The sequence below is a fragment of the Sardina pilchardus genome, chromosome 13 (genome assembly GCF_963854185.1).
Source record: "Sardina pilchardus chromosome 13, fSarPil1.1, whole genome shotgun sequence".
Classification (NCBI taxonomy): Eukaryota; Metazoa; Chordata; class Actinopteri; order Clupeiformes; family Clupeidae; genus Sardina; species Sardina pilchardus.
In genome coordinates, this window is record NC_085006.1 from 33,641,538 (window position 1) to 33,656,537 (window position 15,000).

A 15,000-nucleotide genomic window follows, 5' to 3' on the forward strand; every position below is an offset into this window, starting at 1 on the left:
ATCTGTAACGTACACTCGCGTATTGGACGCGATAGCCTACTTCCGTTTCTGCAGCACACATTTTTGATAACTGCCGATAGGCCGTTTGTTTTATTGCCTGTGGGTTTACCTGACGGAGTAACGTTAGGGTAATGGTGTTGTAGGCTACTCACGCTGCCACCTCCTGATCGCTGTCTCCGTCCGCGCTCATGTCGATTTGCTAGAAGATTCTCAGGACCGAAGACTTGAGTTTCTTGGAGTTTGACCGACTTCGGTTGTTCCTACAGGCCGCCGAGACTAACACACGTCGGATACACACCCTCGCGGCCACAGGACGTCTCTCCAGTAGGCTGATCTGACACACGCACGAACAATTAGATGCAAATATGTCTGCACGACCACACAAATTATGGAAAAACCTCCAGATTCCAGACCGTCATGTCGACATGTCTTCCAGACGCGCGAGAAGGCGGTCCAACTGTTGTTCCGGGTTCAGTTGTTGCGCGAAACTATCGACGCGCACTTTCGGTTTCAGGCACTCGAAGCGGCCCCTGTTTGGCTCAACCAGTTCGACAAATGGATGACAGCAGCAGGATACATCAACTCTGTACCCACTACCCAGTAAAGCCATGCCAAATGTGCCCATGTTGATGACCTGGGGATGAGCGGCAGGTCCTTCATGGGGGAAATAACACACAAACACATCAATTACTCCAGCATTACAGGCTAACGTTAGCACATACGGTCCCCAAACCACAGCCTAAGTGCAGCCACTGCCACCATCTCCCTGTAGAGGGCGCCAAACCACCACAGATGGCGCTGCTGACATAAACTACATGCGGCGCTATCTTCAGGCAGCCATGACATAATAAATACAAATTTAATTGCTTTATCAGTAACACTTCCTGAGATGGTTAAGTAAAGTGTTTTAGTAGTCTGCAAATGTCTTTTTTGTATAAAGCAAAAGCATGCACTTATGGGAAATGTATGCCATTTTATAGGCTACACTTGTTTCTGCTGTTTTTGTCCTGACACTTTACAGATCTGTCACACTTTGAAAAACAGGTGATTGTTGCAATTTCTTTGTATTTATAAGTAAAATACAACAATAATTAATTGAACAATTGTTGAACAAAAGCCATCAAAGTGACTCTTTATTTTTGAACACGTTTTTGTAGGATTCCAAGCATCACAAAAGGGCTGTCCCCTCATTGTATACAGACTGAGGGCCAAATTTGAGGTCAAAAATATAACCCTAGTTTTTGAACTAGTGTAAGTGCAATAATACATTCATATAAGCAATATTTAAATACAGAATATGTATCATTAGATTATTCTATTCAAAATGTATGTGTTAGGAAGTAATGTCATTGGTGTTACTGCATAACTAAACGTATTTTATTAAATATTTGCAATCATACTAATGACACCACTGGACTGTGGGAGCAGAGGCTGTTTTCCTCCTGTTTGGAGCCCCGTGTGTGTCCCGTGGTGTTGTGTGTCCCGTGGTGTTTGGAGCCCCTTGTGTGTCCTGTGGTGTTGTGTGTCCCGTGGTGTTGTGTGTCCCGTGGTGTTGTGTGTCCCCTGGTGTTGTGTGTCCCGTGGTGTTGTGTGTCCCGTGGTGTTTGGAGCCCCTTGTGTGTCCCGTGGTGTTGTGTGTCCCGTGGTGTTGTGTGTCCTGTGGTGTTGTGTGTCCCGTGGTGTTGTGTGTCCCGTGGTGTTGTGTGTCCCGTGGTGTTTGGAGCCCCTTGTGTGTCCCCTGGTGTTTGGAGCCCCTTGTGTGTCCCGTGGTGTTGTGTGTCCCGTGGTGTTGTGTGTCCCGTGGTGTTTGGAGCCCCTTGTGTGTCCCGTGGTGTTTGGAGCCCCTTGTGTGTCCCGTGGTGTTGTGTGTCCCGTGGTGTTGTGTGTCCCGTGGTGTTTGGAGCCCCTTGTGTGTCCCGTGGTGTTGTGTGTCCCGTGGTGTTTGGAGCCCCTTGTGTGTCCCCTGGTGTTTGGACAACCACGTTGGGTTTGGGTTTGGACTTTGGACACACCATGTACGAGAGAAAACTTGAACCCAAAAGAAACAAAACTTTTATTTTGTATTACAGCATATGGGCAAAGATTTACATTTAAATCAGACTAGCCTGGCTAACGCTACTACTTCTCAAATGAGATGTGGTCTGGCAACCAGATGTAATCTTCATGGCATACAGTACATTTCATTGGCATGTAGATTGACAATTAATTTGGCAAATAATTGTGTGAACAGATGCTGAGAGGCTGACATGTGACAAGAGGGCATTAGGCGCGTTCAGGTTCAACTCCAACTGACCTCTTGCAGCAGCGAGATCTGCCGGTGCCAGCAGGGGCGGGGACACAAACGCTGCTATGAAGCTGGACACTCTCTACCAAAGATCATTAAGGGCGGCGCAAGATACTTCATGAGAGGCCACTACGCCTACTACTTCTCCAATGAAATGTGGTCTGGCAACCAGACGTTAATTTTCTCGTATTTGAAAAAATGCCCAGATCCGTTCATTGGGCGCCGGATGTCTATCAAATGCGCATAGCTCATCCAACACGGTCTCACACCCAACTCGTCGAACGAGGACGCATGAGGAGCCCCCGCGCATTCATATGCAACACGAAGGGCTGCCATTGACATCAGTGTAAATCCTTTAACGTCCAATGTAGACGCAAGAAGGCAACGGAAACTTCTCGGATGTTCTGTGATTGGTTACCAACATCAGGCGAAAATGTGGGTGTTAGTGTCCAGACTGCCTGTCTCTTAGCAGCGTGAAAGAAATCACCGCGCAAGGCAGGATGGGAACACCCAGGCTAGCACCACACAGTAGTCCAGGTCCCTTTCGTACGGAGTGGACAGTGGGACAAACAGCACAAGAAGCCCCACACAGTAGTCCAGGTCCCTTTTGTACGGAGTGGACAGTGGGACAAACAGCACAAGAAGCCCCACACAGTAGTCCAGGTCCCTTTTGTACGGAGTGGACAGTGGGACAAACAGCACAAGATGCCCCACACAGTAGTCCAGGTCCCTTTTGTACGGAGTGGACAGTGGGACAAACAGCACAAGATGCCCCACCATAGACATAGAACGCTAGACAGAGCAACCGACGTTCTGGCCAATGGAAGCAAACGAGACGCGAGGCGGCCATCTTGGAAAGGTGATTAATTCCACTCCGTGTAATCGCTTTGGCTGGAGAAATTAATTGTCAGACCATTTTAGTAATAATTCCTCACTACATACCACAAATTTTCACGTTTCTTTTTTGTCATGTGCAAATCTATGCTAAAGGACACACGATTATCTGGTTTTAGAGCAAAATGTTGCACATTTTGTGATTAAAGCTGCGTTTTGACCCACTGTACCATACATCACTCACCTTAATATACTAAATTGCTCAAGGGATATCACCGGGCATCCTCTTAAATCTTAAAGAGGTACCCCTAGCCTACTAGATTCTGCAAAAAAAAAAAAAAAAAAACCTTTTACCGACAAAACCAGGTTTACCTAAATTATGGCATTTGGCTGCCGGACTATTATAAGGGGGGAAAGGAGAAAGATGGGAGGGAATCCTATTGAATCCTGGTTGAGACAAATGCAGAGAGCAGATTTATTTATTTATTTTGGATATGGATAATAGTTCATTAGCTGCAATCCTTTGTTTGTTTTATTATGGTTATAGTTATTTAGCAGACGCCTTTGTCCAAAGCGACATACAAATAAATAACTCAAATTAAATTAAACAGTGAATAATTACAAAAATAGGGAGAATAGTAGGCCTAATATCATCAATAAAACTGTACAAAACAGTTGAAATGTTATCATTCACACTACACTGTTATAGGCCTATATTTCATTCAGCTTGCCATAAACCTATTGCAAGGTCATGCATTGCCTGTTGGATTCAACTGCAACTCCATAAAAAGGTCATAGTAAATACAGCACACCAGATTTTAATAAAACAATTTAATTAAGTTTTTTTTAAACTGCTGTAATAACACTGGGATGATTATTAAACATTACATACACACACACACACACACACACACACACAGGTGAGGTGATTTGTTTCAACCATGTATGATGCCTGGCTAGATAAACTTAACTTGTGACAGTACTAAATCTTTAGTAGGCTAAGCTACAATCTATTACAGTTTTTGCCCGTTGCTTGAACACATTTTGCAAAACGCTCACTGTGCCAAAACTCTACACATAAGTAAACAGAACACCACACTAGGAAATATACCTTTCACGTCTATGTCAAATTGAAACTCTACTATCAGTACCTAAACTCTGCTATGAAAACCTAACAATCCTTTGTCAAAATGTAACTCTGGTGAAAAAATAAAACACGCTTGCGTCATATGCATACACTTTCAGATCAGGAGGAACACACTAGTCTACTTTATATAAAACACCTTGCTGGAATACATTTAGCAAAACTGTAACCGCTCATTGTGCCAAAATCCTACACAGTAAACATGACACAACACTGGGAACTATACCATTCACATCACTATTTATAATGGCTAAACTGAAAGCTTTTTGTAGCTGGCTGATTGGTGTTCAGTTTTGCAAGTAAGTGCCTTCAAGTGTGTATTTGAGTGGTTGCAATTGCCCGATGTGTTTTGTATTTTGGTTACATGTGTTTTCCGAATGGCGCCCTGAGATTTCATTTTTGAACAAAGTGCCTTATGTATGAAATAGATAGTATGCAGGACCAAGTGTGTTGCATAATTGCTTAAGGTATGGGTACATGTGTTTGAGGTATGGTACAAAAAGCTCCAAGTTGTGTTACTTTAGTCTAAGCATTGGTCTATAGTGCAACGGGCAAAAACTGTAAAATGCACTAGAATGCAGGAAATGGCAAACAGCAGAGGAGCAGGTGGACACTGGGCAGCAGAGGACAGCGGAGGAGCAGGTGGACGCTGGGCAGCGGAGGAGCAGGTGGACGCTGGGCAGCGGAGGAGCAGTTGAACGCTGGGCAGCGGAGGAGCAGGTGGACGCTGGGTAGAGGACAGTGGAGGAGCAGGTGGACGCTGGCAGCGGAGGAGCAGGTGGACGCTGGGCAGCGGAGGAGCAGCTGAACGCTGGGCAGCGGAGGAGCAGTTGAACGCTAGTCAGCGGAGGAGCCGTTCAAACTCTCTGCAGTCCTGTATACTCATGGCCCTGCTTTGGTACAATGTCCATCTTAAGATCTGAAATGTTATGAGGAAAAGATGAATTAGTCAAGCAAGTTATTAAGCAAGGAATTTAATAAAGAGAGTGATAGAGAGTAACAATAACATGATGTATATGACTTTAAAAGTACTAATTTTCTCTTACCTTATGGTCTACTCAGTGACACAGTGTGTGGGTGTGTGTGTGTGTACTGCTCATATTACATAGAAGTAAGGCCAGTCAGTACTTATGAGGTAAACACTGAGGGTCTAGGGACAACAGTCGACAGCTAGTCAATTCAGATGTAATAGTTCAACACTAATCCCAATATTACCCCCCTCCAGGTGTCAAGTAAGGTTGGAAAGGGGTTTTCACGCATTTTGTATTACACAACATTGCATTGGAAAGTAACATCTCTTGTTCCTTTATTGCTTCTGTAATCTCGGCTTCCTTGAAAATGAGGGCTACCCTCAATGACTCTTCGAGAATAAATAAAGGTTGAATGAATGAATGAATGAATGAATGAATGAATGAATGAATGACTAAGTTGCTAACATTAACGTTAGCTGCTGACTAAAGTTGCTAGCTAACAACGCCCCCCACCCCCAACTCAATGTGGACTGAAATGTTTACTCCTATTGGCTTTTACAATATTTAACTTCAATTACTTACTTCTACTTATGATGTTCAAATATGTCATGTTTAATCAGTTTCATTGCCAAGCAATTCTAGCTAGTTGTACTCTTGCGTTAACCTAGAACGATCAATAGTGCTAGCTGTTAACGATGTCAGCATCTTTAACTCTGTGGTAGCTATCGATAATATGATAATATGCTGTTACAAAATACAAACAATAGCACAGTAATGTTAAATCTTACTTGTGAAGTTATCTTGTTTTCCTCATCTCTGCCGTTCGCTCGTTTGAGTAGGAGTATGCAGCACACCAGCCCGGAATCCTGTATCTTCCGTATGTGTTGTCTCTCGACGTTCACCTCTCCAAGATGGCGGCCGTATTTCTCGCGTCTAAGCCAAGGGGGCAGCGAACGTTCTGAGAGTGTAGACAGTATGGCGGCCGCCATGCTAACGAGAAGACCGTGGCTAGCTGGCCATTCCATTGAATCCTATGGGGCGTAAGCGCCACTTTGACATCAAATTACGTTAGAGCTGAAGCGTTTTAAGCCTTTATATGAACATTTTCTATTGTCGGGGTACATACTACATTGTGAAATTGACATAATAATCTCGTAACTGTCGTATCGGCTGAGTAATTAACGTTTTTCCGAAGTCAATGCTAAAGTGTTAAAGGCGCATGCGTCCAGCGAGAGTAAAGCGTCGCCATAGGTCAGACTCGGTCAGACTACGTGCCTACGTCACATGTACGACAACTGAGCCTGCGCAGGAGACCTATGACGGAATAAGAAGACCTAAAAAAACCGTTGAAATTTGCTTCCTCGGTCTCTGCTGCCGTCTACGTGATAGCTCTGTCCATATCTTTTACTGTCTATGGTCTCAGCAGCCAATGCTCCGTCTAGCGTTCTATGTCTATGAGCCCCACACAGTAGTCCAGGTCCCTTTTGTACGGAGTGGACAGTGGGACAAACAGCACAAGAAGCCCCACACAGTAGTCCAGGTCCCTTTTGTACGGAGTGGACAGTGGGACAAACAGCACAAGAAGCCCCACACAGTAGTCCAGGTCCCTTTTGTACGGAGTGGACAGTGGGACAAACAGCACAAGATGCCCCACACTTTTAGACAGCCCCAGGTAAGGGCTCCACCCCCTTCATGCCAGAAAATCGCTTTCAATGAAGTAAATCTTTTAACGGATTTCCTTACCCAAGGTCACCATTTAAGAAATTGTGTGCAACACGTTTAAATAAATTCCTTACCTAAGGAAAAATGAAGTATCAGCCTTAAGGTTGATTTGGGAATTCTATACAATTCTATACATAGCATGCATACATTCAGTAGGTTCCAGAGCAGGCATGGTCACTAATATCATAAGAACACCGAATAAGATAAGGCACACAGGTGTATTACATTCAGGAGGACAATGCTGATACCAAAGGTTTGGCTATGTTCTCTTCCCTGAGCCACTGCATGGTCATTACAGGTTTACACGATGAATCCAGACAAAGTTTATCTGAGAGTCCTGAGATCAGATCATCTGAGAGACACAAGTCTCGTATTTCACTTATGCCAATAGGATACTAATTGGTCCTTACTGATCAAATGAATGGCATAAACATATGTAAGAAAAACAGTTATTTACTTAAACTGACGCATTCATGTAAAATACTGTAAACAGGAGGAACACACACCAGCACCAGTATTAACCCCAAGAGTGACGTACATTCCTTCTGAACTTTAGAGTTCTGTGCATACTGTACATGTTAGCACAAGATAAAAGAACTCCGAGAGAGCAACTACAGTTGTGGACTATTTGTATTTTACACAATTGGCGTAAATACCACTTATGGCTCGGATCCTTCCAGACATGGATTTGTTCACGCACTGGTAAAAATAATCTCCAAAGAGTCTCGTCGACTGACAAGGCAATATAACACAATTTACAACAAACAGTAGTCCCTAATACAAGTTAGTTTACCATTAAAATGCCTTGAAAGCATTATAGGCTTAGGCCTCATATTATACTAAGGTAAAAACTGAAGGATGCATTGAAGATTCAGGAAGTTCCTTCTAGGTCGTTCACCAGACCAGGGTCAACCTCCTTTAGAACCTTGTAGAACTCCAGTTGGGCTGTGGTTCCTCTTTTCTGTATGATGGTGAGCAGAACATGGTTCCGTTCTGTGCTGGTGGGTTTGCTCTCCACCTGCTCCCGCTCCAGGTCATTCAGAACCCCCCTCTGCTGGAGTGGAATCAGGATGGAGGCGAGGACAGGAAGACGAGTCTCCAGCGCCCCCTTGTGTTTGGAGAAGAAATCCTGCCCTGGATCAGGATGCCTTGAAGGTGCAGACGCTGGAGGGAGAAACATCAGGAATCAGAATGTGTGTGATTGTGGCTCTCCAGATGGGCACACACACTATCACCATCTTTGTAAATTACATTTCATTAAAAAGTCCCCGTTCTCCTCCTACTGTATGTAATAGACGCGCAGGGTGCGAATGCTTGACAGTCCTAGCAACAGTAACTACAGGGGGCGGGACTTCTGGAAGGGTCAATTGTGTGGAATGCAGAATCAGTAGCATACTAGCCCCTCACATTCTGATTGGCTCCTACTAGCCCCCCTCATTCTGATTGGCTCCTACTAGCCCCTCTCATTCTGATTGGCTCCTACTAGCCCCTCTCATTCTGATTGGCTCCTACTAGCCCCCCTCATTCTGATTGGCTCCTACTAGGCCCTCTCATTCTGATGGAGACAGAGCTGCAGAAGCAAATGGGAGATCTATACCTTGTGAAGGGAATATTTTGGAGGAAAAAAGGACATGTTGTTGCCAGTGTACTTGCTAAATAACTGTGTGAGCAGATGCAGACGTGTGCTTCATTTGGTCAGATCTCCTCTATTCATCTCCAGGAGTTATGGATAACTCAAAAAGGTAGTCAGGGTAATTATATCAAACATTTCATCACATGGAAACACAAAAAAACTGGCTTCAACACAAAAACTTCACCGGCTTCAACATATAGACCTAGACACACATTTGACTTGTTTTTACAACAAAACACGACTGTCCTACCTGCGTGTGAGTCGGAGGTCTATTACAGTCACACACACACACACACACACACACAATCACCAGACTGTCCTACCTGCGTGTGAGTCGGAGGTCTCCCCTGGGTCGGCTTGTTCTCGGGTCCGGGGGTAGTCAGCGCCCTTCCTCAGAACGGCACTCCAAACAGGTTGGCTCGTGTCAGCGGTTCTAAGCTCCATGTTGAAGTCCCCAGAGGGGTTCCTCAAGCACACCTCGAAGAATGTCGGGGGGGTTTTGTAGCTGAGCTTCATCACTGAGGGAGTGATCTCTGGGGGGGTGATCTCTGGGGGGGTGATCTCTGGGGGAGTGATGGAGCTGGAGACGCAGAGCTGGAATCTGGTGTTGACCCAGAAGGAGTCGTCGGGGGGCGGCTTGGAGATGAGCTTCTCCTGGCTCCTCCACCTCTGCTGCACCTCCTGCCTGGCTGTGGAGGGTGCGGGCAGCAGGTAGGTGTGGAGGACCAGGGGCCGGGGGCAGGACTGGTAGATCAGGACCTCACAGTGGCTCTTCACTGGGATGCCCAGACTCACCACCAGCTGCCACAGAGAGAAGCATGGTGCTGGAAGCCTGCCATGGAAACGGCTCAGCTGACACATCTCCAGGGAAACGCCGCTGTCGCTGTCGTCACTGTGCAGGGCCCTGACCGCACCTCCCAGCACGGCCGGGTCAAAACCACCCAGGCAGAGGGAGTGGGGCAGATGGACCTCCTCCAGCTGGCCTGACAGAAGCTTGATGTCCATCAGAGGACCGGCGGGTTGGTACCGTAACTCCTGCAGCTGGGCCCAGAACAGCTCGTCCTGGATGAAGCGGTACCGCAGGGTGACTGGACCAGCACACGTCCAGCGCAGACCGGACTCTGAGCACTCGTAGCTCCCTGCAGGAGAGCTCAGGCTGTAGGTGGAGACGCTCTCCTCTGTGGAGACTTCAGGCTTCACCAGGACCCAGTGGCTGGAGTCTGGAACTTCAGTACAGGATTCACAGCTCCTCCGTGGAACAACCTTTGCACCCTGCCTGTAAGACACACACACACACACACACAAACACACACACACACAGACACACAGTTTAAGGCCTGATATCTGTTGCTTTGTGTGTCTGTTTCAGGTGCCTGATTCTCACCTGTAGTCACCTTTGATTACCTGTGGGTGTCAGACACCTTTACGACCTGGTTACACCACACCACACCACACCACACCTGTCCTCCTCACCTTTACGACCACACCACACCACACCACACCCAGCCGTGGCCTACTGGTTAGGGCTTCGTGCCTGTACTGCTGGTTGGATCCCCGACCAGTCCACGCCTGAAGTGCCCTTGAGCAAGGCACCTAACCCCTCACTGCTCCCCGAGCGCCCCTGTATGAAGGCAGCTCACTGCTCTGGGTCTGTGTGTGTTCACCTCACTGTGTGTTCACTGTGTGCTGTGTGTGTTCACTAATCACAGATGGGATAAATGCAGAGACCAAACTCCTTGTATACGCAAGTACACTTGGCCAAGAAGCCTGATTTGATTTGACACCACACCTGTCCTCCTCACCTATACGACCTGGCCACACCAGTGTGTATGTGAGAGAGATTGTGTGTGTGTGTGTGTGTGTGTGTGGTATACATGCATGCGCAAATACGTACGGTTGTCCATCAGACTCACTTGGGAGTGTGTGTGTGTGTGTGTGTGTGTGTGTGTGTGTGAGCGCACATGTATGTGCTGTTGCTCTTCAAACTGACATGGGAGTGTCTAAAGAGAGCAATTGTGAGTGAGTGTGTGTGTGTGTGCGTGTGCACATGTCCTGCAGTATTTGGACGCTGTGATAGCTGGTAGAGTGTGTGTGTTAGGGCTGTCAAAATTGCTCAAAAATGACGTTCGAATATTCGCTCTAGAAAAACAGATTGATTCGATTATATTCGAATATCTGGTTGCGCATTTTGTCCATGACGCGCATTACGTCAATAACAGGATAAATTAATAAATTAATACAAAGAGACATAACTACTTGTAAAAGGTAGTTCATTTAAGTATAAATATATTTGACAACGTAGGCTATTGCCTACTCAAAAACAAGTAAATCAAAGGTCAACACCGCAGACCTCACTCTCGCTTGCTCTCTCGCACTCACACACACACTTTCTCTCTCTCTCCCGCACCCTCGCGTTTGTTGCGCACCTAGCTCTCTGCGCACAACGGAAAATGAACAACAACAAACAAATGTTGAGTGCTGATAAAGATTTTTGTAGCCTACAAGCAATTTAAGATCGTGACTCTTGTCCCAAATAGGCTAAAGCAGGCTTCATTCAATGATTGAAACAAATATTATTAAATTAGGCTAATTGAAGTTTTACAGTGGGCTAACCCGACTTCAGTTTCATGTGCTGTTACATCGCGTCGTTAATCAGCTCCTCAGCTTTCAATCCCAAAAGTTGTTGTTTTGATTCTAGGCTATTGGTGACTGATACACAGGGATACGGTAGACTACATTGCTTGACAGAACTCCCTGAAGCCTGCCCCATCCACGACACTGATCGGTCTCCTTACAAATGAACGAAATTAATTTCTGCGTGATGGCCTGCTGAAATGGACGCTTAACCTGCCTTAAGAGCGCGGCATTGTACGCCAAAAGCATGAAATGCGTCGAATAACATGGCAAATGACTTAAGAAACCGGCGTGTCATTGTACGCCTTTTGGTGAGACCAGGCTGCCCCTTCTCTTGTTGCAGACAGAGCTTGTGGCGGCGGGCGTGCAAAATAAGTGTCAATAGCCTACGTGGCAGTTTAGCTGTTCCACACATTATGCTCATTTGGGTGCACATTTTCGAAATGTGACCTCATTACTAGTGGTAGAATGGTATGCTAACTGTATCTTACATGCATACTACTTGATTTCGCGCCTCCAAAAATCCAAAGTAGGCTACTTATATAAAAAAGTAGCCTACTGTACTTCCAGGCATGGCTTTTAAGATTTTAGGGGGTTAAAATCACGTTCTCTGCTGCGGTCGAGTTGGGCTCTGCTAACCTGACTTTCGCCAGATCCTGTAGTTCGCTGTCTGCTTCACACAAGGATCTGGGACTTCGCGATAGGAGATGTATTTATGAAGGCGGGTCCTTGTAAAACATCCTCGCATGTGATTTGATAAACCACTTGCCTGTTATCTTCAATGACGTGATAGGCTTCTTCAAGCTCTTGCCAAACCCGGTCGGAAGAAGAGTAAAAACATCCTTGCCACCAATAAATGTCTTCAAAACTATTCTCTGTTAATCTTTTAAAGAATGAATACTCGATAGATTCGACAAAACGGTTGAAATAGCAGAATCAATGTCAGCACAAGACTCCTCGCTGCGTGCAGCCATTGTTATTTGAATCAAACACTCGCTTCGGCGCTCCTGATTGGTTGCTCATCTGCCCTCGCGTCCAGACCCTTGTGTGGAGCTCAGCGAAACGCCTCTGGTGGAGCATGGCGGAACTACAAGGGTCTGGCGAGAGTCAGGCTAGGGCTCTGCACCTTCTGCCTTCTTCCAATGAAGTCAACTTTCAATAATGACTGTGCTCATGCGGCTCCTGTCACCTGTCCCTGATCCTTCACGCAGCGCATCCTATGAGCGCATTCACTCACAAAGCAGACAGCGGCGCCTCTGCTACTGCCAGTGGCGTAACTAGTAGGTGCAAGAAGTGGCAGGAGCGTAAGGAGCAAGGGGAACTAACACTAACATCTATTTTTCAACTTGCCAAAATGCTGCTGGTGGTAGATTATTTACGACAGTGTAACATCCACATTCGGGGAAGTGAAGTGTGTAGCCTACTACTCTGTTGTTTCTTACATTGCCTGTGACTGTGACAACAGCTAAGCGATCTTTTTCCAAACTCAAACTTATTAAGACTTACCGAAGGAGCAGCATGGGGCAGGAGAGGCTCAGTGGGTTAGCTATCTTGTCCATTGAAAATACGAGAGCCAGCGCATTAAATATTGGGAACATCGTTGACGATTTTGCACAACGAAAGGCTCACGGCCTAATTTACGCACAGGCTATTGGATATTGTTTGCATATTAATGATTTTATTTTGTTTCTGCACGGTTGAATAAGTTAGGATAAATTAAGTTTCGTTTCTGCGCAGTGCGAGTTTATAAACAAGCAATCTACGCTTGCAGTTTCAGCAGAAGGTTGAAGAAGTTTCAGCGCATTGAGTGTTCCCATAATTCCATGTGAGTTGATGTTAATGCAGTAATATTAGATTACACTGGCCTGCAGACTATTAATATATATATTTTGAATGTAATGGTCCTATGTAGCCGTGTGTTTTTCATTATATATCTGTAACTACTAAACTACTTCGTTTCCAGAGGTCATTTGCATAGATAATTGAAGTCACCCTTAATGTGTATTGCATGTAGGCCTAATAGAGCTAATACATCCTTGTAAATCCGTCTAATGATACAAGTGAGAAGGCCTGACTTGGAACGTCGCACTACGTCCCGCACCTGCCTCGTAACGCCACTGGTTATTGCGGGTGTATTTTAACACATTCGAATACTCATTTTCATAATCGAATGTGTGATTTTTAAATCTATTCGAATATACATTCGAATTTAGAATATTCGTTGACAGCCCTAGTGTGTGTATGTGGTGTGTGTGTTTTCGCATGTTGTGCGTGTGTGTGTGTGTGTGTGTGAGTGTACGTATGTGTGCACGTGTGGTGTGTGTGCGTGTATATGAATGTGTGTGTGTACGTGTGTGTGTGTGTGTGTGTGTGTGTGTGTGTGTATATGAATGTGTGTGTGTGTGTGTGTGTGTGTGTGTGTGTGTGTGTGTGTGTGTGTGTGTGTGTGTGTGTGTGTGTGCTCACTTGTGAGTGTCCAGAGAGAGCAGCTGTGCTCCTGGGTGCTGCTGGGCTTTGTCTCTGAGGTGCAGCTCTGCAGCATCTGAGGAGTGGGAGCTGCTAGTGGAGGCTGCTGCTGCTGCTGCTGCTGCTGCTGCTGGACGCTCCTTTCTGATGGTGCGCACATCACCCCAATCACCCACTCTAGAAGATCATTAATATTAATATTAGTTTCTCCAGTTAGCACACTATACAATGCACACACACACACACACATTACACACACACACACACATATACAACACACAACCACACACACACACACACAGAGTACACGCACGCACAGTTTCTCCATCATAACTGTGCTCATTTATTATGCTACCTCCCCTGTTAACATGGGACCGCCCATAGCAATCTCAGCCAATAAAATGGAGCCATAGTAATCATCAATCTAGCCATAAACACACAACAGGACTTATTCCAGGGAGACTACAGCAATATAAAAATATTGATTTCTGTCCAAAGTCGTGTTTATTTTTCACCAAGATCTTGCACTGACTCAAACCACTCTGTAAACTCTTCTCCAGCAGGTCACTGAGACGTTAAATGGTGTTGAGGTCACGACACTGTGGTGGCCAGTTCATCAAAGAAAAGTGCATTTTATTTACATAGCACACTTAAAATCGAAGTGTTCTAAAATAAAAGTAGACACTACATGCACACAAAGCCACTATGCCAGACGGTTGCCCTCCACAGTCCAAGTGATCTACAGATGTCACACAAAAGACAATAAAGATGGATTTAAAAACACAGATGACGCATGTCTGAGGTGATTTGGGAGATTATTTTAAAGTCTTGGAGCAAGTCGAGACCGTAGGGCAGCCCAAAGCGATTTAAAACACGTTCTACTGGATTCTGTGGTGCACTGGGAGCCAGTGCAGGGCTGCTACCACTGGGGTGATTTGACTCTTTTTGGTCCTGGTCAGTAATCTGGCGGCAGCATTCTGCACTATTGGTCAACAAGCAGAAGAGGATTTACCCACTCCTAGGCATTACAGCAGTCCAGTCGGGATGTAACAAGGGCATGTAGGACTTGTTCAAGATCTGATTAGTGAAAATGATCTCCAATGCTCCCTGCACAACACTTTCACAATCTGAGCCCATTGAGTCTCCACACTGTTGCCCTGGAATATGTCTGAGTGACCCGCATTGTGTTGACCACACGCTTCAGCCCCGCCCCCGCCTAAGCTCCACCCACTTGTTATTGGTCACCTGTTGTAGAGGCGGAGCCAACACTGAAAGCCCCTGAGGGGTTGCTAGGCAGGCACCTGACTGATAC

The 15,000-nt window shown here is 45.8% G+C and overlaps 2 protein-coding genes across 5 annotated transcripts in view; both read right to left on the minus strand.

Moving 5' to 3' along the window:
- nlrc3l (NLR family, CARD domain containing 3-like) overlaps positions 1 to 737 on the minus strand; it is a 16,927-nt gene extending 16,190 nt beyond the window's left edge. Inside the window, exon 1 of the mRNA XM_062552180.1 lies at positions 153 to 737. Coding sequence (XP_062408164.1) covers positions 153 to 190 — 38 coding nt within the window. The 5' untranslated portion in view covers positions 191 to 737. The remainder of the gene's footprint in view (positions 1 to 152) is intronic.
- Positions 738 to 6,412: 5,675 nt separating this feature from the next.
- The window catches only part of LOC134100196 (NACHT, LRR and PYD domains-containing protein 12-like), a 29,018-nt gene continuing 20,430 nt past the window's right edge, over positions 6,413 to 15,000 (minus strand). For all 4 annotated transcript variants that reach the window (XM_062553263.1, XM_062553262.1, XM_062553264.1 and 1 more), the window contains 3 exons: positions 13,689 to 13,865; positions 8,912 to 9,864; positions 6,413 to 8,119 (listed from right to left, as the gene is read on the minus strand). In XM_062553263.1, the coding sequence (XP_062409247.1) occupies positions 7,827 to 8,119; positions 8,912 to 9,864; positions 13,689 to 13,865 (1,423 nt within the window). In that variant the 3' untranslated portion in view covers positions 6,413 to 7,826. The remainder of the gene's footprint in view (positions 8,120 to 8,911; positions 9,865 to 13,688; positions 13,866 to 15,000) is intronic.